This window comes from Euprymna scolopes, chromosome 43 (genome assembly GCF_053919585.1).
Source record: "Euprymna scolopes isolate OS-2025 chromosome 43, ASM5391958v1, whole genome shotgun sequence".
Classification (NCBI taxonomy): domain Eukaryota; kingdom Metazoa; phylum Mollusca; class Cephalopoda; order Sepiida; family Sepiolidae; genus Euprymna; species Euprymna scolopes.
The window spans coordinates 15,799,847-15,827,139 of record NC_136524.1 but is presented as its reverse complement, the minus strand read 5'-3'; the positions used below and the strand labels follow the sequence as shown (position 1 = coordinate 15,827,139).

Sequence of the window (27,293 nt, the reverse complement as noted above, 5' to 3'; positions counted from 1 at the left end):
TTGTTGTATACTTTTTCTATAGACATTTTACATTGACTCTACTTTAAAAAAAATTCTGTTTTTACTATTTTAATTATATCTGTGTCTGCCTGCTGAACATCAACTTTTATGGGTAATTTTGTATATTTTGAAAAAAGAACAACCAGGAAACTATTAAATTAAATTATTTTGCAATATTCCTTTTCAGGGCAGCTGCTATGACCCTTCGGACAGTTCTATTATCACTGCAAGCCTTATTAGCAGCTGCGGAGCCTGATGACCCACAGGATGCTGTGGTAGCAAGACAGTATAAGGAAAGACAAGATGTTTTTCAAAAAACAGCTACACATTGGACAAATGTATATGCTGGAGGTATGAAATTTTACTCTATTTTAATGAAATGAAAATTTAAAAGCAAATAAATCACCTTTAATTTATATATTGAAATGAAAATTTAAAAGCAAATAAATCACCTTTTAATTTATATATTGAAATGAAAATTTAATATATAAAAGGTTTTCTGTCTGTCTCCATATTTTCAAACTCTCTCTTCCGAAACAAAGTCACAGGGTGGTGCTAGGGGCCTCAAATGATTGGATTTTTTATGGACCGTTTTTTTTATGGTTAAAATAGTTTTTAAGGGGCCAATAATGGTCAAAATTGAAAGCAATTTTATACACTTTGTATATTCATCTCAGTTTTTTAATTTTTAATCAGTTCATATGAATATATATATTCATATGCATTGGTTTCAGTGCTAATGCCACCAGCTTTAAATGCTGGTTTTGCTTCTTAGTAGGTATCCCAAACTAGTCAAGTTTAGGATGCGAAAACTGGTAAATAAAGTTAAATTTCCCTTAACTTCAACTTGCAATATCTTGTTTATTTTTTGGTTATTTTGATAAAGTTTTGATTCAAATAAAATTTAATCTTTTTGCTTTATAGATATATAATTCTTTTCTTGTGTCATTAATAGTTTTTTTTTCCAGGTTACTTCAATTTATGTCAGTAATTTTGGTGAACGCCGCTTTATTTTTTACATGAAAAAAAGATGTTGGTATTTTTCAAATTTGGTGCACGCAATATTGAGTCTCTACATATAAAAAAAATAAAGGTCACTTATCAATATGGTGAGCTTAAAAAAAGTGTTTTAAGTTGTTTTTCATAAAAAAATCCAACGTGAAAATTTCAGTGAAAGAAATATGAAAGAAATTCAATTGAAAAAATTCTGAAAATCGCACCGTTTTGTAGGGAAATAATAATCGCACCGTTTTGTAGGGAAATAATAATCTGTTGGTGTCATATTACTATGCTCATAAATCAAGGAGTGCCACTAATAAAAGTGAGTGTACCTACACATCGAGATTTACAACTTAATGGCAAATGACTGAAGTAAGAAGTATCATAACGAAAATCAACTGTCAGCACAAAAGAGCCGCACAACCGAACGTAAACAAATGTGTTTCACTAATATCAAAGTTCTAAGGCAAGTTTTTGTTTATTTAAAAGTTAGAGAAAGTTATTATTTAAAATAATATTTTTAGTGTGACAAACATGTCAATAAAAGAAATGAAAATTTACAATTTAAAAAATGTCAGTTGTTTATTTTCTATATCTTCTTTCAAACTTTCATATGTTCTTTGCTTTAACTTCTTTCGGTTGGATAAACTTCAGCATTGTTCAATTATCTTTTAAAAATTAAACTGTGTACATTTTAAACCAAAAAAACGTTTAGTTGCGTGTGACTCTGACAGAAAATTTTTTTTTCATTTTAAAAGATGTGTCTCGTTTTTTTGTTTACTTATTTAATTCTCTTATGTTCTGTCGGACTTTTTTGATATATTTAACATTTTGTTAAATTATTTTTTTTATTAGACTGTACATTTACATTACTTTAAAAAAACAAAAAAACAAAATATATCTAAGTTTTAAGTTACGTGCAGCAAGTCATGTGTAAATAAAATATTAATTACACGTAAAAATGTGCATTTTTTTGTTTATGTTCTATTGGGCGTTTTTGATAAATTTGAAAATTTTGTTAAATTATTTTTTAATTACACTGTACATTACTTAACTTAATATTTTCAGTTATTATTTTTTATGTGCACGTGGCACATAAATGAAAAAATTAATTCCACTGTAAAAATCATTTCTTTTTGTTTATTTAATAATTCACAATAATTCCCTTGTACAGTTTATCACCGAAAATGGAGACACCATTTTTTTTTTATGCACGTGTCGTTAAAATCCGAGGGAGAAATCAATATTTTAAACTATGGCGGAAGTTAGAAATAAATAACAAAAAAATTAAATTAGATATTAATTACTTCCGGAAATAACTATGAAAAAATTAAATAAAGAAAGTGAAAGAGAACATATATCCGTAATTGTTTAATTGAAAATGTTTTGATTTAATTAATGAAAATGAGAAAGTTTTTCATGAAACATATATATATATTTTTATTAAAAACAAGAAATGAAAATAACATTAATAATTGTCTAAACTGGGCGAGCGCCATTTGAAAACCAAAACATTTACTGTATCAAAATATAATTGTAAAAATATTTATTGAAAAGTTTGCATAAGAAAATATAATTTTAATAAAACAATTTTGTAATGAAAAGCACCATTGGATTTTTATAAAATAGTTTGTTTTTTTTCCTACAAATAATTTTAATGAAACATTTTTTAAATTAAAGCAACTTTAAAGGGTCAACAACAAATTTAAATGAAACCGAAAAATCATTATCTAGTTTAATTTTTTTGTTATTCATTTCATGCTTTGGTCATAGTTTAAAATACTGATTTCTCCCTTTGATTTTAACGACAGGTGCACAAAAAAAAATGGCGTCTCCATTTTCGGCGATAAACCATAGAAGTACCCCCGAGACTTATATGTTCTATCAGGTATTTTTGATAAACTTGAACTAAGATATCTCAAAGTTGTGTTAGGTGTCAAAATCAACTCCAGTGGAAATAAGGTTCGACTGGAAGCTGCTTTCTCTCTGACTACTTGAAGAAATCCAGTTGATTCATTTCCACCTCCAAAGCAACAAAAATGTCCCTTAGTAAATCTGCTGAACATTCAGATAACTCCTGCAGTTGTGATGAAGAACCATCTCAGGATATCTTCAGTTATGAGCATCAAGGACAATAGGTTGCTGTCTACTATGACACCAACTTTTACATCGGCCAAGTCATTGAGGTTATATCTGCATCCAGTGCTGTAATAAAATTTTTATCGCAAACGAAAGGTAGAAAAGATTTTTTTCGATGGCCTTTGTCAGATGACATTGCACAGGTAGAGTCAGCATTTGTTTACAGAAGTAATGTCAGTTTCAAGTGATGGTAGAATTTGGAGTGTTCTCAATATATCTACCATAGCAGAAGCTTATGAAAGAATTGTGAGAGAAGGAAAGGAATTGTAGTGAGACCTCCGCCTCTAAAATATCTTACTTGTTTACTTGTCTTTTAAGTTGAAAGATTTTTAATGCTTGAAAGAAAATGACTTGTGACTTTTTGTATAACAAATTTCTAAATCTTATTGTTGTCGGTTCTTTTTTTGGCGAGTTTAAATTCTCCAAAGTAAAAATATTTTTGTGGCAAAAAGTTTTGTTATTAGAAACAAAGCAAACATTTTTTTGAATTCTTCACCCCAAAATTAGTAAAGTTTCAAAATTTTAAGCTTCTACCTCCAATGGTTACATTTTTACAGCAATTTCAGTAACGTATACTTTTCACTCGTTTTTTAAAACCATTTCTTGCCTTTTTTACCAAATTGTCTGTTCGACTGCTTTTACATGGTTTACAATTGAGTGGTTTTATCAATTTTTAATTAAAAGAAAAAATTATCTTGACGTCTAGTGTGTTATGAATCATACTAAGAAGATTCAATACATTAGCTATTGAAATGAAATTGATATGAACAGTCAAAGTTGCATTTCCGTATCATATTTGCACTTTTTTCCTGTTGATAGTGTGATTTTGTCTAGTGTTTAGGTTGGTTTCAACTAATAATTATTGCTTTCATTAGTATTAATTTTCATTTACCACAAGATGACATTACATTTATAAGGATTTTTCACTTGTTAGTAGCTTACATTTTTAGTTATATACTATGAAATTTGGCTTCTGGACCATGATAGCAAATTTTCAACTTTCCAACAAACCTTGAATGATCATAATTTAATGGCTAATTGAGCTACCAAAATAAATTTAGTACTTTTGTTTATGGTTTACAAAAATTTTTATGACCAAATTAATTTTTTTTTTCAGATATAATGAAAATAAAATTTTGGTTTGGGATACCTACTTCTAGCTGATGCTGCCCGGATACTTTTTTTTTTACTCTATAAATATATACAAAATTTTTTTTTTTTTACTCTATAAATATATACAAAAATTTTTTTTTTTACTCTATAAATATATACAAATTTTTTTTTTTTTACTCTATAAATATATACAAAATTTTTTTTTTTACTCTATAAATATATACAAAATTTTTTTTTTTACTCTATAAATATATACAAAATTTTTTTTTTTTACTCTATAAATATATACAAAATTTTTTTTTGTTACTCTATAAATATATACAAAATTTTTTTTTTTTACTCTATAAATATATACAAAATTTTTTTTTTACTCTATAAATATATACAACATTTTTTTTTTACTCTATAAATATATACAAAATTTTTTTTTTTACTCTATAAATATATACAAAATTTTTTTTTTACTCTATAAATATATACAAAATTTTTTTTTTACTCTATAAATATATACAAAATTTTTTTTTTTACTCTATAAATTCTATAAATATATACAAAATTTTTTTTTTTTTTACTCTATAAATATATACAAAATTTTTTTTTTTACTCTATAAATATATACAAAATTTTTTTTTTACTCTATAAATATATACAAAATTTTTTTTTTACTCTATAAATATATACAAAATTTTTTTTTTACTCTATAAATTCTATAAATATATACAAAATTTTTTTTTTTTTTTACTCTATAAATATATACAAAATTTTTTTTTTTACTCTATAAATATATACAAAATTTTTTTTTTTATTCTATAAATATATACAAAATTTTTTTTTTACTCTATAAATATATACAAAATTTTTTTTTTTACTCTATAAATATATACAAAATTTTTTTTTTACTCTATAAATATATACAAAATTTTTTTTTTACTCTATAAATATATACAAAATTTTTATTTTTACTCTATAAATATATACAAAATTTTTTTTTTTACTCTATAAATATATACAAAATTTTTTTTTTTACTCTATAAATATATACAAAATTTTTTTTTACTCTATAAATATATACAAAATTTTTTTTTACTCTATAAATATATACAAATTTTTTTTTTTTACTCTATAAATATATACAAAATTTTTTTTTTTACTCTATAAATATATACAAAATTTTTTTTTTTACTCTATAAATATATACAAATTTTTTTTTTTACTCTATAAATATATACAAAATTTTTTTTTTTACTCTATAAATATATACAAAATTTTTTTTTTTACTCTATAAATATATACAAAATTTTTTTTTTACTCTATAAATATATACAAAATTTTTTTTTTTATTCTATAAATATATACAAAATTTTTTTTTTTACTCTATAAATATATACAAAATTTTTTTTTTTACTCTATAAATATATACAAAAATTTTTTTTTACTCTATAAATATATACAAATTTTTTTTTTTACTCTATAAATATATACAAAATTTTTTTTTTTACTCTAAATATATACAAAATTTTTTTTTTTTTACTCTATAAATATATACAAAATTTTTTTTTTTACTCTATAAATATATACAAAATTTTTTTTTTTACTCTATAAATATATACAAATTTTTTTTTTACTCTATAAATATATACAAAATTTTTTTTTTACTCTATAAATATATACAAAATTTTTTTTTTTTTACTCTATAAATATATACAAAATTTTTTTTTTACTCTATAAATATATACAAAATTTTTTTTTTTACTCTATAAATATATACAAAATTTTTTTTTTTACTCTATAAATATATACAAAATTTTTTTTTTTACTCTATAAATATATACAAAATTTTTTTTTTACGCTATAAATATATACAAAATTTTTTTTTTTACTCTATAAATATATACAAAATTTTTTTTTTTACTCTATAAATATATACAAAATTTTTTTTTTACTCTATAAATATATACAAAATCTGAACAAATCAAAATACCCTATTTAAGCATATTTTATGACCGGACAGAGCACCCTCCACCTCCAACTAGTCTAAGATATAAAAGTCACTATGTCTGTTTGTCTCCATATTTTCAAACTCTATCTCTTTCGAAACTAAAAGTCGCAGAGCAGCATTAGGGGCCTCAAATGATTGGATTTTTTATGGACCGTATTTTATGGGTCTTTAGCCAATTAAAATAGTTATTAAGGAGTCAAAATTTTCAATTTAACTATTTTAATTGTTATACATTTAGTACATTCATTTTAGTTTATTTTTAATCAGTTCATATGCATGTCACGTTGGTACGGTGGTAACGTCACCAGTTTTGAATGCGAGTTTTCCTTTTGGTTTCAATTCTATCTAATGACATCCAAATTTTTTTTTTTTACTTTTGAAATCACGACTCTATAATAATATAAACGAAATCTGGATGAATTAAAATTTATTTAAGCGTATTTTACGACCAGTCGAAGCTGCCTCTCCCTCCTAATTTACTTTGTGTTCTCAATCATTTTTGTTTTTTATGACCTTGAATTTTCAATATTAAATATCTGTTCCAAAAATTCTCTATAACTAAGCATTTAAAATTGATTCCATCCATATAAATGAAGATATATACAAAAATTATAATGAAGTTTTTTTAACCCAAAATTATCAAAGTAATTTCTTTTTGTTTAGACTTATAAAAAAATATAAAAAGCATTAATTTTTCAAACGTTATTACCAACTTTTATTATTTTTCTATTTTTTTTTAAGAAATGTTCTTGGAATATAAACAAATTCTTTGACATTTGCTAATATCTGAGAATTTAAGAAACTGTACAGAAAATGTATTTAAATTTTTTACAGACATAAAAATTGCATTTGACATTTTAATGGAGCTCTTCCTGATGAATGGTTAGGATTGAAAGATTTTTTAACATTAAATTTAACCTGATTTTATACATTATTTTTAAAACTTGTACCCATCAAAATGAAAATATTTTATTGTACAATGTTTCTTGTATTTATATTTTTATAAGGGCCTAACCATGCGGATGATTTAGAAGACAAGGTTCGACAGTTAACAAATATGGGGTTTGAAGAGGTAAGTGGAACTGATTTGTGTTACTAAGTAGCCAAGTTTGCTATGCATTTTGGTAGTCAATAAATCAAATTTGGATGAAAGCAAAATGAGTCTTTTTACGTACTGGAATATTTTCAGTAACTGCCGATTTCCTTTTAGTACTCAAATTTTTCAACTTAATGCGAATGATATTGTGTGTTATATGCAAAATCAAATCTTGTCAATATGGTGGCTTAAATTGTCTTTCATAAAAAAGTTGAAAATTTTTGTGAATGAATTGTTTACCTTATAAAATTCTATTTCCATCTTTTTCCATCTTTGAGTTTAATTTTTGTTGATTTTCTGTTAAAAGAAAAATCTGCATTACTTGGATCATACATATTTGATTTTTTAACTTCTTTACCAGAACTTGTTTGTTGCATCAACTTTGTTGCTTTTTTATTATTTTCTCCTTTCTTAACTGCCAAGAATGAATACAAACAATATAATAATATTGTTCCTATTCATTCTTGACACTGAGTCTTTCTTTTTTTATTTTCTTTGACCCTCTTCATCTGTATTACATAGTTCCTGGTCATTCTTAACATCAAATCATTTTTTTCTATGCCCCTCTCCCCCTGTATTATTTATTTCTTGATTGGTCACAACATTGAATCTTCTGAAATGTCACCTGTTGGAGACAAGGCCATCTTTTCACTTTATCAGAGAGTGATGGTGTTAAGATAAAAATATCAGTTTCTGGTTAGCCATATAACTGGTTTAGGGATTGACGTTTTGTCAGCCAGCCTAATAACCCCTTCTAACCCCCTCCTTTTTCTGTTGGTCTCTTAAAGGGCTTATCTTTTTGGTTAGCCTGTTTGGAGTCCAAGGGATTAAATACCGGTAATGGGGTCTCTTTCAGGCTTTTCAGTCTCCCCTCTCAGCGGTCAGTTAAGTAGAAACAAGTGAGATTTGAAAATTACATCATTTATTTATAACTTTTATTTTTATAAAGATGAAATGTAGTATTACACAATATAAATCTTTTTATAGCTTTTATTTTTATAAAGATGAAATGTAGTATTACACAATATAAATCTTTTTATAGCTTTTATTTTTATAAAGATGAAATGTAGTATTACACAATATAAATCTTTTTATAGCTTTTATTTTTATAAAGATGAAATGTAGTATTACACAATATAAATCTTTTTATAGCTTTTATTTTTATAAAGATGAAATATAGTATTACACTATATAAATCTTTTTATGACTTTTATTTTTATAAAGATGAAATGTAGTATTACACAATATAAATCTTTTTATAGCTTTTATTTTTATAAAGATGAAATGTAGTATTACACTATATAAATCTTTTTATGACTTTTATTTTTATAAAGATGAAATATAGTATTACACTATATAAATCTTTTTATAGCTTTTATATTTATAAAGATGAAATGTAGTATTACACTATATAAATCTTTTTATAGCTTTTATATTTATAAAGATGAAATATAGTATTACACAATATAAATCTTTTTATAACTTTTATTTTTATAAAGATGAAATGTAGTATTACACTATATAAATCTTTTTATAGCTTTTATTTTTATAAAGATGAAATGTAGTATTACACAATATAAATCTTTTTATAGCTTTTATTTTTATAAAGATGAAATGTAGTATTACACTATATAAATCTTTTTATGACTTTTATTTTTATAAAGATGAAATATAGTATTACACTATATAAATCTTTTTATAGCTTTTATATTTATAAAGATGAAATGTAGTATTACACTATATAAATCTTTTTATAGCTTTTATTTTTATAAAGATGAAATGTAGTATTACACAATATAAATCTTTTTATAACTTTTATTTTTATAAAGATGAAATGTAGTATTACACAATATAAATCTTTTTATAGCTTTTATTTTTATAAAGATGAAATGTAGTATTACACAATATAAATCTTTTTATGACTTTTATTTTTATAAAGATGAAATATAGTATTACACAATATAAATCTTTTTATAGCTTTTATATTTATAAAGATGAAATGTAGTATTACACTATATAAATCTTTTTATAGCTTTTATTTTTATAAAGATGAAATGTAGTATTACACTATATAAATCTTTTTACATCTTTTATTTTTATAAAGATGAAATGTAGTATTACACTATATAAATCTTTTTACATCTTTTATTTTTATAAAGATGGAATGTAGTATTACACAATATAAATCTTTTTACATCTTTTATTTTTATAAAGATGAAATGTAGTATTACACTATATAAATCTTTTTACATCTTTTATTTTTATAAAGATGAAATGTAGTATTACACTATATAAATCTTTTTATAGCTTTTATTTTTATAAAGATGAAATGTAGTATTACACAATATAAATCTTTTTATAGCTTTTATTTTTATAAAGATGAAATGTAGTATTACACTATATAAATCTTTTTATAACTTTTATTTTTATAAAGATGAAATGTAGTATTACACTATATAAATCTTTTTATAGCTTTTATTTTTATAAAGATGAAATGTAGTATTACACTATATAAATCTTTTTATAGCTTTTATTTTTATAAAGATGAAATGTAGTATTACACAATATAAATCTTTTTACATCTTTTATTTTTATAAAGATGAAATGTAGTATTACACTATATAAATCTTTTTATAGCTTTTATTTTTATAAAGATGAAATGTAGTATTACACTATATAAATCTTTTTACATCTTTTATTTTTATAAAGATGAAATGTAGTATTACACAATATAAATCTTTTTACATCTTTTATTTTTATAAAGATGAAATGTAGTATTACACTATATAAATCTTTTTATAGCTTTTATTTTTATAAAGATGAAATGTAGTATTACACAATATAAATCTTTTTATAGCTTTTATTTTTATAAAGATGAAATGTAGTATTACACTATATAAATCTTTTTATAGCTTTTATTTTTATAAAGATGAAATGTAGTATTACACTATATAAATCTTTTTACATCTTTTATTTTTATAAAGATGAAATGTAGTATTACACAATATAAATCTTTTTACATCTTTTATTTTTATAAAGATGAAATGTAGTATTACACTATATAAATCTTTTTATAGCTTTTATTTTTATAAAGATGAAATGTAGTATTACACTATATAAATCTTTTTATAGCTTTTATTTTTATAAAGATGAAATGTAGTATTACACTATATAAATCTTTTTACATCTTTTATTTTTATAAAGATGAAATGTAGTATTACACAATATAAATCTTTTTACATCTTTTATTTTTATAAAGATGAAATGTAGTATTACACTATATAAATCTTTTTATAGCTTTTATTTTTATAAAGATGAAATGTAGTATTACACTATATAAATCTTTTTACATCTTTTATTTTTATAAAGATGAAATGTAGTATTACACAATATAAATCTTTTTATAGCTTTTATTTTTATAAAGATGAAATGTAGTATTACACTATATAAATCTTTTTATAGCTTTTATTTTTATAAAGATGAAATGTAGTATTACACAATATAAATCTTTTTACATCTTTTATTTTTATAAAGATGAAATGTAGTATTACACAATATAAATCTTTTTACATCTTTTATTTTTATAAAGATGAAATGTAGTATTACACAATATAAATCTTTTTATAGCTTTTATTTTTATAAAGATGAAATGTAGTATTACACTATATAAATCTTTTTATAGCTTTTATTTTTATAAAGATGAAATGTAGTATTACACTATATAAATCTTTTTACATCTTTTATTTTTATAAAGATGAAATGTAGTATTACACAATATAAATCTTTTTACATCTTTTATTTTTATAAAGATGAAATGTAGTATTACACAATATAAATCTTTTTACATCTTTTATTTTTATAAAGATGAAATGTAGTATTACACTATATAAATCTTTTTATAGCTTTTATATTTATAAAGATGAAATATAGTATTACACTATATAAATCTTTTTACATCTTTTATTTTTATAAAGATGAAATGTAGTATTACACAATATAAATCTTTTTATAGCTTTTATATTTATAAAGATGAAATATAGTATTACACTATATAAATCTTTTTACATCTTTTATTTTTATAAAGATGAAATGTAGTATTACACTATATAAATCTTTTTATAGCTTTTATTTTTATAAAGATGAAATGTAGTATTACACAATATAAATCTTTTTACATCTTTTATTTTTATAAAGATGAAATGTAGTATTACACTACATAAATCTTTTTAAATCTTTTATTTTTATAAAGATGAAATGTAGTATTACACAATATAAATCTTTTTACATCTTTTATTTTTATAAAGATGAAATGTAGTATTACACTACATAAATCTTTTTATAGCTTTTATTTTTATAAAGATGAAATGTAGTATTACACTATATAAATCTTTTTACATCTTTTATTTTTATAAAGATGAAATGTAGTATTACACTATATAAATCTTTTTATAGCTTTTATTTTTATAAAGATGAAATGTAGTATTACACAATATAAATCTTTTTATAGCTTTTATATTTATAAAGATGAAATATAGTATTACACTATATAAATCTTTTTACATCTTTTATTTTTATAAAGATGAAATGTAGTATTACACTACATAAATCTTTTTAAATCTTTTATTTTTATAAAGATGAAATGTAGTATTACACAATATAAATCTTTTTACATCTTTTATTTTTATAAAGATGAAATGTAGTATTACACTACATAAATCTTTTTATAGCTTTTATTTTTATAAAGATGAAATGTAGTATTACACTATATAAATCTTTTTACATCTTTTATTTTTATAAAGATGAAATGTAGTATTACACTATATAAATCTTTTTATAGCTTTTATTTTTATAAAGATGAAATGTAGTATTACACAATATAAATCTTTTTATAGCTTTTATATTTATAAAGATGAAATATAGTATTACACTATATAAATCTTTTTACATCTTTTATTTTTATAAAGATGAAATGTAGTATTACACTATATAAATCTTTTTAAATCTTTTATTTTTATAAAGATGAAATGTAGTATTACACTATATAAATCTTTTTATAGCTTTTATTTTTATAAAAATGAAATGTAGTATTACACTATATAAATCTTTTTAAATCTTTTATTTTTATAAAGATGAAATGTAGTATTACACTATATAAATCTTTTTATAGCTTTTATTTTTATAAAGATGAAATGTAGTATTACACTATATAAATCTTTTTAAATCTTTTATTTTTATAAAGATGAAATGTAGTATTACACTATATAAATCTTTTTATAGCTTTTATTTTTATAAAAATGAAATGTAGTATTACACTATATAAATCTTTTTAAATCTTTTATTTTTATAAAGATGAAATGTAGTATTACACTATATAAATCTTTTTATAGCTTTTATTTTTATAAAGATGAAATGTAGTATTACACAATATAAATCTTTTTACATCTTTTATTTTTATAAAGATGAAATGTAGTATTACACTACATAAATCTTTTTAAATCTTTTATTTTTATAAAGATGAAATGTAGTATTACACTATATAAATCTTTTTATAGCTTTTATTTTTATAAAAATGAAATGTAGTATTACACTATATAAATCTTTTTACATCTTTTATTTTTATAAAGATGAAATGTAGTATTACACTATATAAATCTTTTTACATCTTTTATTTTTATAAAGATGAAATGTAGTATTACACTATATAAATCTTTTTATAGCTTTTATTTTTATAAAGATGAAATGTAGTATTACACTATATAAATCTTTTTATAGCTTTTATTTTTATAAAGATGAAATGTAGTTGTAGCAGAAGTAGCAATAACTAAAATGAGGGGAAAAAGAGCTTACCTCGGGTACGTCTGTTGTGTCACCAGTTGGGGGGGAAAAAGAGAATTCCAAGATGGCGTCCGGGGGTTTTTATTAGCATTTACCCCATGCAACTCTCGGAAAATCACGTTTCTGTCTCATGTGATTATGCAAATGGATAATTCCCGGCCACTATAAAAGCAGGAGGCTAGAGACGAGTCGGCAGTGTCCTGCAAACTGTGTGTGTGTGGGTGTTTCTGGCGATTGGAGTGTGTCTTCTTTTACCACGGTTATCACGGACAGGAATTCCCTCTCTTCTGGAGGTGGGCGATATTGACTATTTTGAAGTTGTACTGTTGCTGACAGAACATTTATTTATTTTTTTTTGTTTTGCCTACTACATTTTTGTTTCAAACTATTTCGGCCCGAATATGGCAAAGGTGCGGATAAGCAGTGATATTATCAAGCCGTTCTCTGGCGAGGGAGACGTTGTAGCGTGGCTGAAAAAAGTGAGACTTGTCGCACAACTTCAGCAGGTGGATGACGTAGCGAGTCTGCTACCTTTATACCTGGAAGGCGATGCGCTGGCCTTCTACATGGAAATGGAGGAGGACGATCAAAAGAAAATAGACCAGATTGAGGCTCGATTAAAGGAGGCATTTACTGATGACGCGTTTGCAGCATATAGAAAAATAACCATGGTTAGATGGGCTGGTGAACGTGTGGATGTGTACGCCAACAAGATCAGGCAGTTGGTTGGATTGGCCGGATTCACAGGAGAAAGCTCAGAGAGACTCACAAAATTAATTTTTGTCACTGGATTCCCTGACACCATCTCAATTGCTCTTCAACAGGTGCCGAACATCAAAGCCCTGACCATGGGGGAGCTAATGTCGAGAGCGAGAATTTTGACGACGACTGGCGAACAAAATCAGGATGTGGTTGCGGCCACACGCTCACCCAACAACAGGGCCCAGAATAATCCTGTTAACGTGACCTGTTTCAAATGCAATGTTAAAGGCCACCTTGCAAGGGACTGTCGAAAACGTGGAACACGGTGTTACCGTTGCGGTGAGAGTGGACACTGGGCTCGGAACTGCTCGGGAAACGAGCAAGGGGAGGACGCATAAGCGCCAGTCTCCTTCCCAACCAAGATGTGAACACGACGCTCCCGGTGATAAGCATCCATGTTGACGGGACGCGATGTTTGGCGCTTATTGATACAGGATGCTCCAGGACAATTTTACATGCAGACCGGTGCCGGTCTTGGAGAAAAACAAACGTAAATGTCAACACAATTCGTGGAATGTCCCATGCGTGCTGCGGTGTTGGAACGGTCTCTGTATCCACTGATGAAGGTGTGTCTGCCAGAGTCGATGTGTTGGTGGTGCATGGCAAGCCACTGGGATTTGACTTGCTTCTAGGGATCGACGCCATAAAAGCTCTAGGAGGTGTCGTTGTCAAGCCTACAGGATCAGTGCGGCTGGGCGCCAGGAAAAGTATTAAATGCGCAGCCATTTCTATCGATGAACCAGATTTCACTGCTACCTTTGACCATCAAAACCGAACGTGGACCGCATCGTGGAAATGGTCTGTGGACCACCCCCCTGAAAGGCTGCATAATCGAGTGTCAGAGTACCCAGTGCCAGCAGAAATTCGTGAAGAATACACGCAGGAGCTCCACACCTGGATAGATAATGGTTGGCTCGTGCCATACCCAGAGGATAAATTGGGACCCCCCAAAGGTCTAATTCCCCTGATGGCTGTGATACAGCAGAACAAAGCCAAAGTGCGCCCGGTAATGGACTACCGGGAGCTAAATCATTACGTAGACGCATTTACGGCCAACGCAGATGTTTGTGCGGCTAAGCTGCGTGAGTGGAGACAAAAAGGTGCTAACGTGTCTCTACTGGACCTCAGAAGAGCATACCTACAAGTCCGGGTCCATGAGACACTGTGGCCATACCAGACTGTGGAAATCGATGGGAAAAAATACTGTCTGACCCGTCTGGGGTTTGGTTTGAATATGGCTCCCTTGATAATGAGAGCAATTGTCAGCGAAGTACTATCTCAGGAAGAAGTTATAAGCCGCGCAGCATCTGCTTACATTGATGACATTTTTGTCAATGAAGACGTGGTGCCCGCGACCCGTGTGAGAGAACACCTCGCGCAGTTCGGGTTGGAGTGCAAGAACCCGGAGCAGTTGAAGGACGGTGCACGGGTGCTGGGATTGGCAGTCAGGATGGAACGCAATGAACTGCGGTGGAAGCGAGGAAATGCAATTCCGGAGGCTCCCAGCATTGTTACGCGACGAACAATCTTTTCTCTGTGTGGTCGACTTGTCGGGCATTTTCCGGTGTGCGGTTGGCTTCGTGTGGCTTGCGGAATACTCAGAAGGAGAGTAAGTTCGGTAACGAAGGGCTGGGATGATGAAGCAAGGGACGCCGTACTACATCGTATGATGTTTGAAACCTTAAAATCTGCACAGCAGAACGATCCGGCACAGGGAAATTGGTGTGTGGACGGCAAAGAGCTGAATGTATGGGTCGATGCTAGCTCCCTAGCAATTGGGGCAGCCTTGGAGATGTGTGAAACTGTGCTGGAAGATGCATGTTGGCTGCGACCTGAAGATGACTCTCAACATATCAACTTGGCTGAACTGGATGCCGTATTGAAAGGCATCAATTTGGCTCTCCAGTGGCAGAGCAAGGTGCTACACATAAAGACAGATTCTGTTTGCGTATACCATTGGGTCTCGGACACGCTAACTGGAAAGGCGCGAGTACGCACCAAAGCAGCAAGCGAGATGCTTATTAGGAGGCGATTAAGCACTCTTAAGGAGCTCGTGAAAGAGTACGGGCTGACAGTGGATGTGACGCTGGTTCCATCAGCACGAAATATTGCTGACCGACTGACACGAGTGCCACAGCGGTGGTTTGAGGCAATGAAAAAGAAAAACGGTCTTGACCCAGTGATAGGCGCGGTCCACACAGACGAGCTGGATGAGAGTCAAATCATGGCTATTCACAAAGATAGTGGACATCCGGGGGTGCGACGCACTACCTACTTTGTCAGGAGAAGATGTCCAACCACGACAAAAGCAACTGTCAGAACGGTCATACAGAAATGCGAGGAATGTCAGTCCATTGACCCAGCGCCAGTCAGGTGGGAAAAGGGAAAGCTGGAAGTTAACGAGAATTGGCAGAGAATTGGAATGGATATCACGCATTATGGCACCTTCCATTTTTTAACTTTAACAGACTGTGGTCCATTGCGTTTCTCCATTTGGAGGAAATTGGCAAGGCAGGACTCGGCAAGCGTGATTCATCAGTTGGAGGCAGTGTTCCTCGAGCGTGGCGCGCCGCATGAACTCCTTTTAGACAATGACACAGCTTTCTGCAGCAATATGTTCCAAGCATTTGCATGTAAATGGGGAGTTCACTTGCGATTCCGTTGTGCATACGCTCCAGCCGGGAATGGCATAGCGGAGCGATGTCATCGTACAGTGAAACGAATAGCGGCTAGAATGTGTTGTCCCATACAGGAGGCTGTCTACTGGTATAACATCACACCAAGAGACGACACATCTCCCTCCACTGTGCCTGCCAACAGGATTTATCAATACGAAGTTCGAGTAAAGGAGACCAATCTCGCAACTGCGTCCCCAGGTCCCAAGAACAGCTTTTACCAGGTTGGAGATCGCGTATGGGTCAGAAGACCGCAAAATCGATGTACCACGAGGTTCGGCAAGGGTGAGGTGACCAAGGTGATCAGCCCTCAGTCGATTTTGGTGGACGGTGTGCCTCGTCACGTGAAGGATTTGCGCCCTCGCCATTATGTTGTTACATCGGAGGAAGAGGGAGACTCAGACAGTATGATGTCTTCTGAAAAGACAGAGAGTATGATGCAGGACGACGAAGAGGATTTTGAGCCATATAATGTACATACTGAAGAAGCGGAGGAAGGACCACCCGTCTTGCCTCTACGAAGGAGTACCCGACAGAAACGAATACTGCCCCCCTACCCTGATTGTGAAACACCGCCTATGGAGCAGACTGGTGGCAATAATGGCGATGAGGAGGATGGCAGGGAGGAAGTGCTGCCTCTGGTTCTTCGGAGAAGTACCAGACAGAGACGACTGCCCCCCTGCCCCATTTGTGATCATGAGATCAGGGGGGAGTGTAGCAGAAGTAGCAATAACTAAAATGAGGGGAAAAAGAGCTTACCTCGGGTACGTCTGTTGTGTCACCAGTTGGGGGGAAAAAGAGAATTCCAAGATGGCGTCCGGGGGTTTTTATTAGCATTTACCCCATGCAACTCTCGGAAAATCACGTTTCTGTCTCATGTGATTATGCAAATGGATAATTCCCGGCCACTATAAAAGCAGGAGGCTAGAGACGAGTCGGCAGTGTCCTGCAAACTGTGTGTGTGTGGGTGTTTCTGGCGATTGGAGTGTGTCTTCTTTTACCACGGTTATCACGGACAGGAATTCCCTCTCTTCTGGAGGTGGGCGATATTGACTATTTTGAAGTTGTACTGTTGCTGACAGAACATTTATTTATTTTTTTTTGTTTTGCGTACTACATTTTTGTTTCAGTAGTATTACAAAATATAAATCTTTTTATAGCTTTTATTTTTATAAAGATGAAATGTAGTATTACACAATATAAATCTTTTTATGACTTTTATTTTTATAAAGATGAAATATAGTATTACACTACATAAATCTTTTTATAGCTTTTATTTTTATAAAGATGAAATGTAGTATTACACTATATAAATCTTTTTATAGCTTTTATATTTATAAAGATGAAATATAGTATTACACTACATAAATCTTTTTATAGCTTTTATTTTTATAAAGATGAAATGTAGTATTACACAATATAAATCTTTTTATAGCTTTTATTTTTATAAAGATGAAATGTAGTATTACACTATATAAATCTTTTTACATCTTTTATTTTTATAAAGATGAAATGTAGTATTACACTACATAAATCTTTTTATAGCTTTTATTTTTATAAAGATGAAATGTAGTATTACACTACATAAATCTTTTTATAGCTTTTATTTTTATAAAGATGAAATGTAGTATTACACTACATAAATCTTTTTATAGCTTTTATTTTTATAAAGATGAAATGTAGTATTACACTATATAAATCTTTTTATAGCTTTTATTTTTATAAAGATGAAATATAGTATTACACTACATAAATCTTTTTATAGCTTTTATTTTTATAAAGATGAAATGTAGTATTACACTATATAAATCTTTTTACATCTTTTATTTTTATAAAGATGAAATGTAGTATTACACTATATAAATCTTTTTACATCTTTTATTTTTATAAAGATGAAATGTAGTATTACACTACATAAATCTTTTTATAGCTTTTATTTTTATAAAGATGAAATGTAGTATTACACTATATAAATCTTTTTATAGCTTTTATTTTTATAAAGATGAAATGTAGTATTACACTATATAAATCTTTTTATAGCTTTTATTTTTATAAAGATGAAATGTAGTATTACACTATATAAATCTTTTTATAGCTTTTATTTTTATAAAGATGAAATGTAGTATTACACTATATAAATCTTTTTATACCTTTTATTTTCTAAAAAAAAAAATTCTTTGCTATTTACTTCCGTCCCCACTAGGGTAAAAAACTAAAAGTTATAAAACATTTCTAAATAAAATCATGTATTTTTTAATATTGATTATTATCAGAATGCTGATCTTTTCTGTCAGCGATTAATGAAGGAGAAATCCTTCTAGATCGAGGCAATTTTATCAAAATCACATAACGATCAATAATGACATACATAATTTTATTTGAAAAATGTTTTTATGTTTGTTTGTATATTTGTTTTTATATACAAAAAACAAACTTTATTTGCTTGCCTCCCTACAAGGGCAAAATTAAACACTAGGTAAGTTTTTAATGTAAGAACTAAAACATATTCAAACAGATATCACACAATCAAGCATTGATCTGTTTAAATTTACGGCAATTCCACTTGGCGATCTAAATTCTTATGTCTGTTTTTAATTTCCTCTTCCCCACAAAATATTTTGTAAAAAAAGTTATGTAAATATATAAACGCACTCCACAAAAAATCAAACAAAATTCGTTTTTATTATTTAAAAAAAAAACAATCCAAAATTTAGTTTAGTTTTATTATTAAAAAATATACATATAAAAAAGTTTGGTTTAAAGTTTTATTGCCGCAATATAAAAATATAAAACTCGTTTTTATTATTTTAAAATATCAATACCAAGATATTTTAAAGTTTTATTTGTTTACAGAGCCAATGTGTGTATGAAGGTAAAGGTCAAACTGGTGTCCTTTTTTTCTTTCTTCGCAGTGAAGACTGTTAGAATCCTTATTCCTTATTTTGTTTGTGACTAGCTTCTTGTTGGAATTGACAACTTCATTCCTCATCGTCAGTTTTAATCCAAACCTCATTCTTTTTGCTTGTTTTTATCTGTGCTTCTGCCATTGTCCATCATAATCATTACTTCAATTAGTATTGTCAGAATGGTTCTGCGGCTACTAGACAATTCTACAAAAGAGTTAGCAATGCCTGCAGGAGAGCAATTGTAGCTCCTCTCAAAGATTTTCTGTTTCTGTAATTATTTACTTCTACAAATAGATTTCCAGTTTTTACTTTTCATTTTTAGACATATACAATAAAATGGTTTCAGTAAAAAAGGGAGATAATTTATTGTTTTTTTTTTTTTTTCTTCTAAGCTTCTAATGATAAGAAATCTTGGAAAGTTTTTCCTTTCTATTTGAACAAATTGCCATTGGTTTGGTTCTCCACTTTCTGAGTTACAAGTGTCAGATATTATTAGAGTTCTTAAGGTCTTTCCATTGTTATTTCTGGGTTCTTTATTAGCATGTGAATGTTTAGTTGTATTTTTTCATCTTTCTTACTTCTCACTCTTATCAGAACCCAAATGTGGGAGATGTTAGGGGAAAAAAATCCATCCACTCTTTCATTCATGGGATACAAAAAAGATATGTTCAATCCAGTGGCAAGGGAAATTTCCGTTTTGGAATTTTGGAAATCATTGGTGTATGGAACTAATATCCAATCCAGTTTGTTTCTCATCCACATAAAGGGTTTAGTGAACAGGATGATAGTTTTTCTCTTAGATGTAAAGGATCTTACTTCATTTCAGTGAAGATGCACAAAAAGCCCCCAATGAGAGCCTCAGTCCTTCGTGATGAATAATTTCCAATTGCTAGACCATAGATGAAAACTTCCATAATCAAGTTTTGATTTTAGAATTGTTTGATGCAACTTGAGTAGAGATTTTGTAGTCCCCACCACACTCCCCCAATCCATGTGAGTTAAGTCTGAGTAGGTTAATTGCCTTGCTGTATTTTTGACAAATACACAAGAGTATCAGAGATAAAAAGCAATTTTTTATCAAAGATAATTCCAAGGAACTTATATATTTGTCTGCCATTTGTATTTATTTGCCATTCAGTTTTGGACATGGATCATTATTTTTTGTGTAAATTGCAAAATGGACAAAATTTTGCTTTTGTTTCAGAGAATCTGAAACTGTTTTCTTTAGTCCATATGTCTGATATTATTTAAGGCAAGTTGTAGCTTGTGTTCTGCTACATGCATATTTTGTTCAAATGCAAATTAAAAAGTCAGTTCTTATTTAGAAATACTCGTTAAAAAAACAAAAATACAGATAAATTGTTATAATCCATCACAAAATAAAGATGTCATATTCCAAAAATAATATAAATTAATCAAGTAGTTTTTTGGAGGTTTTTTTAATTAAGAAAATATAGAAAATCAAATTTTATGAGTAAGCGAGATGGGAGCTGCCATTTTGTTTTAAAATACAAGGGTGAGGATTCAATTTGCTACTAAGATTTTGTTTGTATTCAAAATAAAACTTTGTAATCACTAAAATTCATAAATTTTGATTTTCTTGGTTTGAAAAAAAAAAAAAAACTTGATCATCTTCGTTTCGTGACTAGTACATACATCTAAAGATGTTTCTGTATTTTAGTTGTTTTTAATTAAGTGTAATTCTAAATAAGCACCAAAGAGTCATCGATGTACAATGAGTCATTAATTGCAATGTTAAGGTTTTTTACAATTTTGTTTTAACATTAAAGAGTCTTACTGATAGGATACTTCCTAGTGAGGTACTTTGTTCTCTGCTCATTTACATCATGTACTTCTGACATTTAAAAGTTCTGTTCTCAAAGAAATTTTGGATTAAAAAGGGGCATTTTGTCTTTTAGTCTTAGATTTCAAAGGTTTTTTTCATTATAGCATACTTCTAGGTAGAATTGTACACCTTTTGCCGATCAAAAACAGATTATATCCAGGTAATTTTTCAGAATGGAGTGCTCGGATAACCCTTTTTTAATGAATGCATCATTAATAAAAATCTACAATATGATCAGATGGTCAGTAGTATTTCATTTGTAAATCTGACAATAGATTGTTTGATTTCAGATAGCATTTTAACTTGCTATTTATCCTTTTCATTACTAAGGGAATGGGACTATGGCTTGAAGGATTATCAGTCTTTTTCCATCTTTGATATGTGTATTACTATTGTTTGTCCCAGAGATTTGAAATTTTGCTGCAAATTCACATTTCATTATAGATCTCTAAAAAGTATTGAGAGAACATAGATTTTAGAAAGTCATAAGATAATACTGCTATATTATAGGTTTTGCAAGTGATTTTTTTTAACTTTGATCTTGTAAAAGGACGGAATATAAATTTCACAATTTTTGGTGTTGAAATTCAGTTTTTTTCTTTTCTTCATTTGGTTTAATGTTTTAAATTTTTTTCAGTCTGATCCTTTGAACCAGAATGTGGAGAAAACTTTTCTTTTGTGTCCGTGATCTTTGTATTGTTTGTGTGATAGAATGTTTTATTGGTACACAGTAATTCTTGCCAGCTATCATGATCTCAAACTTTGTATTCAAATTTACTTTGGATTTATATTCTTTCAGACTCCTTGATTCTTTGCTAAGTTCTGGCTCATTATTTTAAACAAGTCCAAATTTACCCTACTTGGTTTAAGATAGAAGCTTCTCAGGGCAGAATGGTGTGCTTGGATAACCTTTAGTAATTATTTTATCAAACCAGTGTTTGGTTTGTAAATGACTTTGATACACACCATTCAGCTATTACTACCAGTGTCTCTATAAATTAGGTGGGGGTGATCTCTATTGGCATTGGCTATCAGTTTTTCTATATATTGCTTTTGGAATCTCTCCTAATCGTTTTTCTGCAAAACAACTATTTGTGCTGTATCACAATTCTATTATGGTACTCTTTTCTTGCATTGAGAACCTATGCTTTTCAGAATGGGAAAATGATCACGCCTACATGTCTCATTATGCATCTGTCAAGTATAATCGAGGAATATTGTTTAATCACACACACACATCCAGTACTGAGTATGTTCCTGTTGCTGGATGCAGACGTGTTGTTTTTATTTTTTATAGAAGCAAAACATATTTTCATCTATATTTTCCAACAATCTGTCAGTTTTTATTTGTACTTTTACTACAGCATTATAATTATTAAAAGTCGCCCAACACTGTAAATAGCTTGATGAGTTGTGGTGTGAAATATTACTGATGCACTAATTACCTCTATGTCCATCATGTCAAGTAGTATTTGGTTTTACTAAATTTTATTATTCACAAATAGCAGATTCTTTATATAGTTGTATGGGATGTAGTTTTTTATCTTAATATTGCTATTTCCCTTGAGGAATATTTCCTGCAAGCAACTGTTGGATAACCACCTCAAGATTTGCTCGAACACCTCTTATTAGATGATTTTATTCAGCATTATTTATTATTTATTTAACTGGGTCTTGTGATTTTGTATTCTCTACTTCCATCTTTGCATTTACTTAAGTTAAGGAAGATAAATATCTTCTGGGTCAATTCTTTAATTTTATGCCCTGAGGCATCTCCCACTGGACCAGGGATCTTGATGTTTCCTGTCTGTATTGTCAATGTATATTGTTATCACTTGTTTCTGGCTGCATTTGTGTATTCTTCACCTTCTGAGCTCCACACAAAGCATTCCACAAGCACTTCTGAAATCCTGATCACATGTCTAGGTTAAGTTTTAGTAACTTTTCTATCAGTTCACTGTATTTAATTTCATTGCTAACTAGGGGGTGTGTTTTTTGTTTATTTTTTTGCCAGTGGTGACTCCACCTAAAGTGGCATACGATTGAGGTTTCATATAAGCCTCAACAATCCTTCTAGCCTGAGGATGCTATATTTCTTTTATGATTTTTTATAGTCATAATGTTTTTCCTTTTTAAATAATTGCTTCATCATAAAAATTAGGAATCTCAATAACAATGAGCATCTCTATCCCTTTGGCACTTGTCCGCAATGATTTTTTTTGTCACATACTGTCCATGACAGATTTTTATGTTGGCCAAACTTTTAGCATCACCATACGGAATGTGTAGCCAGTTTTTTACTTAGAGATTTTTTTTTTTTTTTTTTTTTACAAAGTTGTCACCCCTTATCAAGGCCCGGCGGCCACTTGAGGATAAGGATTAATGAGTGTACAGTAGTCAATGGGAAAATGTTGTAATCATTGATAGTGTAAATTTGGTAAATTGGATTACTTAAGGGGACGATTCATCAAGAACTTGTTTATGTTGGACTTGAGGACGACTATATTGTAGTCAGTTGGAAAGTAGGAAAACAGGACAGAGTTCCACAGGCGTGCAGTTCTAAGAAAGAAGTTTTGTTCATGGAATCTACATTAAGGTTTAGGCACAGATAAAAAGTGGGGGAGATTATTGATAGTCGTTTCTTCTGAATGTCACGCCAGGAGGGACCATAGATTGGAACTCGGGCGAGCACTTGCCATGAAAATGACAATAAAGCAGAGACAGGCTTGCAACATTTCTTCTATGGGAAAGAGGTTGCAGGGAAGAGAAAATGGCATCCCCCACTAGACTACACAGTCTATTTTGTACTCTGTCAAGGCAGGATAAGCTGCTTCTATCAGCTCCTGCGCAGATGTGGCAACAGTAATTTATCCTCGGACGTATTTGGCTCTTATACAGGTAGAGAATTGCATCAGCAGTGAGCGGTAGAATCCCACATTTTTTTAGCAGCATTGGCAACAGATTTGATGTATGTGTCCTATCTCAGATCAGATTAGACCCAGAAGATTGTCAAAACATGAAGCCTCCCCAAGATGAAAGCCATTCATTTCAATTGATGCCAAATGGGAATCAGAGCATTGATAATGTAAAGATAGAAGCTTGGTCTTAGATGCATTAAAATTAACAAGCCACCTCTTTCCCCATTGCACCACATGCTCAAGATCAGAAGAGAAAGAATCAGAGAGAACTTGGTTGTTTCGGCCTTTGAACTGTTACAGAATTAATGTTATTTGTCATTGTTTCTCTCCCTCTTTTTATTGAAATTCTTTTGTGATACACAGTAATCTTATTCTCCTCCTCAGTTACCAAATCAAGGTCCTGACCAAATGACTCCTTTTAATGACTTATTTGAATTTGCCATTTGGTTTGATTTTCAATGGTCCTGTAATCTAACTAGTTGAGACAAAGATACTTTGACCATTATACTTGCATTGAGTAGAAATTAATTATTTCTTTTCCAGTATCAATAAACTAAAAGCATAGAAACTCAGCAGTGTAAATCTTTGATCTTAATATGATTGATAATGTAAAGATAGCACGGCTTTTGAGGAGTGGGGATAAAAAGGAGCAGTAAGGTTTTGATTTTTAGAAGAATCAGATTAAATAATTGACCTTAGTTTTGAAAAGTACTTCCTCACAGCAATCGTGGCATTGTCCTCAATGTATTTTTTCCAATTAATCCTTCTATTCATGATTCTGGTAATGTTATTCTGGATTTTCTTTCAAAAACTGATCAGATTATTGATCTGTAAGTATCACTCCAAAGATGCAAGAATTCTTGCCGATCTTGACCAATCTAATGATTCTGGTCCTGATTTGATTCCTGTTCTCAAATGTTGTGCACCTGAAATTTCTTCTTTCCTCTCAAAATTGCTCAATCTTTATCTCAGTCCTGTTTCCTTTCTTGTTGGAAAGAATCTCCGGTTGTTCCTATTTGTAAAAATGCTGGTGATTGATCTGATCGAACTAAATATCATTCTATTAGTTTTCTCTCTGTTATTAACAAAGTTTTTCAGAGGTTGGTCAACAGCTGGCTTGTTCATTTTCTGGAAAGTCTGGACCTCTTTAGTGATGTTTAATATGGTTTTCATTCAACAGTTGAACTATTAACTGTTGTAACTGAACAGATTTGTTGGTTTATGGATAATTCAGGCAAAGGTAGGGTTATTGCACTGGACATTTTAAAGATGTTCGACAGGTCTTCTACATAAACTTCAAGGTTATTAGTATCAGTGGTGAAGTTCTTGACATTATTAGTTTTTTTCTTTCTGTTTGAAGCTTGCAAGTAACTCTTGATGAAGTATCTTCATTTTCTTTTCCTATCAATGCTGGTGTTTCTCAGTGATCTATTTTAGACCCAACACTTTTTCTTTATAAATGACCTTCCTGAGAATATTATTTAGAAAATTAACATTTATGTGGATGCCACCACCCTCTATTTTGGTATTACTTCTTGCCCATCTTTCTTGGATCAGTTGAAATATGTAGTTGATCTTGAAGTTGATTTGAATTCAGTTATGAATTTGCATAAGAAATGGTTTGTTTTGTTTAATCCTTTTAAGACTCAACTATTGTCTTTTAATCGCAGGCATGTCTCTTTTCTTCCTAAGATTCTTATGGATGGCTTTGCTCTCAATGAGAAATCGACTCTAAAACTTTTTGGTCAAATTTTTCTTGGAGTTCATATATTAAATCCATTGTTCTTTCTGCTTCTTATAAAATAGATTATCTCTATCGCTCAAAACACTTTCTCACACTTGAGACTATTCTTTATCTCTACAAATCTAAGATCAGACTATGTATTGTTGTCATATTTGGATTTGTGAAACTGTGTTTGATTTGAAGGTTCTTGATAAATTGCAGAAATGTATCTGTAATTTGATTGGCCGACACTTTTACACTACAGCTCTCTCTCAGATATAAGCATCATAATGTTGTTAGTCTCAGTCTTTTGTACAAATATTATTATGGCATGTATGCCTCAGAATTGTCTGATCTGCTTCTTTTGTTCCAGCTCATTTGATTTGTTGGTCTAGAGGTCACCATCAATTCATTATTTTAATACTCCATTTTAATACAACTTTTTGTTCCAATAGTTCTGTTCTGGAAGGTTGTGGAACTCTCTTCCTGCTCACTGCTTTCCTTCTACCTACAGTCTTGGCCTTTTCAAGACTAAGATCAGTAAGGATCTCCTATGTTTTCAATAATTAGCTTTAGTTTCTGTTAACTCCTTACATCAAGTGGCTTCAAAGTGGCAAGCGATTTCCATAAAAAATCTAATAAAATTCTACAAATCTATCCTGTAGATTTTAATCTAATAAAGCATTTGAAAGGATATTGATTTCTGAACAAAATGGTATTTTGAGGAATTTTAAGTGTCTTTGTTCTGAAGATAAAACTATTTTAGTAGATCCACTTGATATTTTGACATATCCAAAACGTTTTATGGTTGGTGTGTATTGCAAGTTAAAAGTAACAACAAAATAGCATAAAAAAGACAACATTTTAGCTGTACAAAAGATTCTGGCCTTGGAGGATCACATAGTATATCTGTCCTTGTCAGAAATTATGTGCTCTATAGTCAGTCTTGAAAACTAGAGGAGTTTATATGAGATCAATAAGTTGATCTTGAAAAATGACATTGAAACATGGAATTTTAAGAGATTTACATATTATCAGACTACAACATTGTCTTTATTCATTTCCAGTTTTTTATCCAACAGAATTTTAGGGTATAGATGGGATCCACTTTGTCAAATATGAAAGAACATATAGGTTTAACACAACGCAGCATCAATGACATGACTTAGGAAATCCTTATACGTCAATGACCTCCTCATAAGTTATTAATCTAAATATATCAATCTAAATATATTCATTTGATCGAAAGAAAGCTACATAATACATACAGCTGAATAACCAA

General features: G+C 29.2%; 1 protein-coding gene across 1 annotated transcript in view; it reads left to right on the top strand.

Moving 5' to 3' along the window:
- The window catches only part of LOC145268207 (ubiquitin-conjugating enzyme E2-22 kDa-like), a 61,987-nt gene that overhangs the window by 31,473 nt on the left and 3,221 nt on the right, over positions 1 to 27,293 (top strand). Inside the window, exons 4-5 of the mRNA XM_080123476.1 lie at positions 188 to 351; positions 7,258 to 7,322. Of these exons, the coding sequence (XP_079979602.1) occupies positions 188 to 351; positions 7,258 to 7,322 (229 nt within the window). The remainder of the gene's footprint in view (positions 1 to 187; positions 352 to 7,257; positions 7,323 to 27,293) is intronic.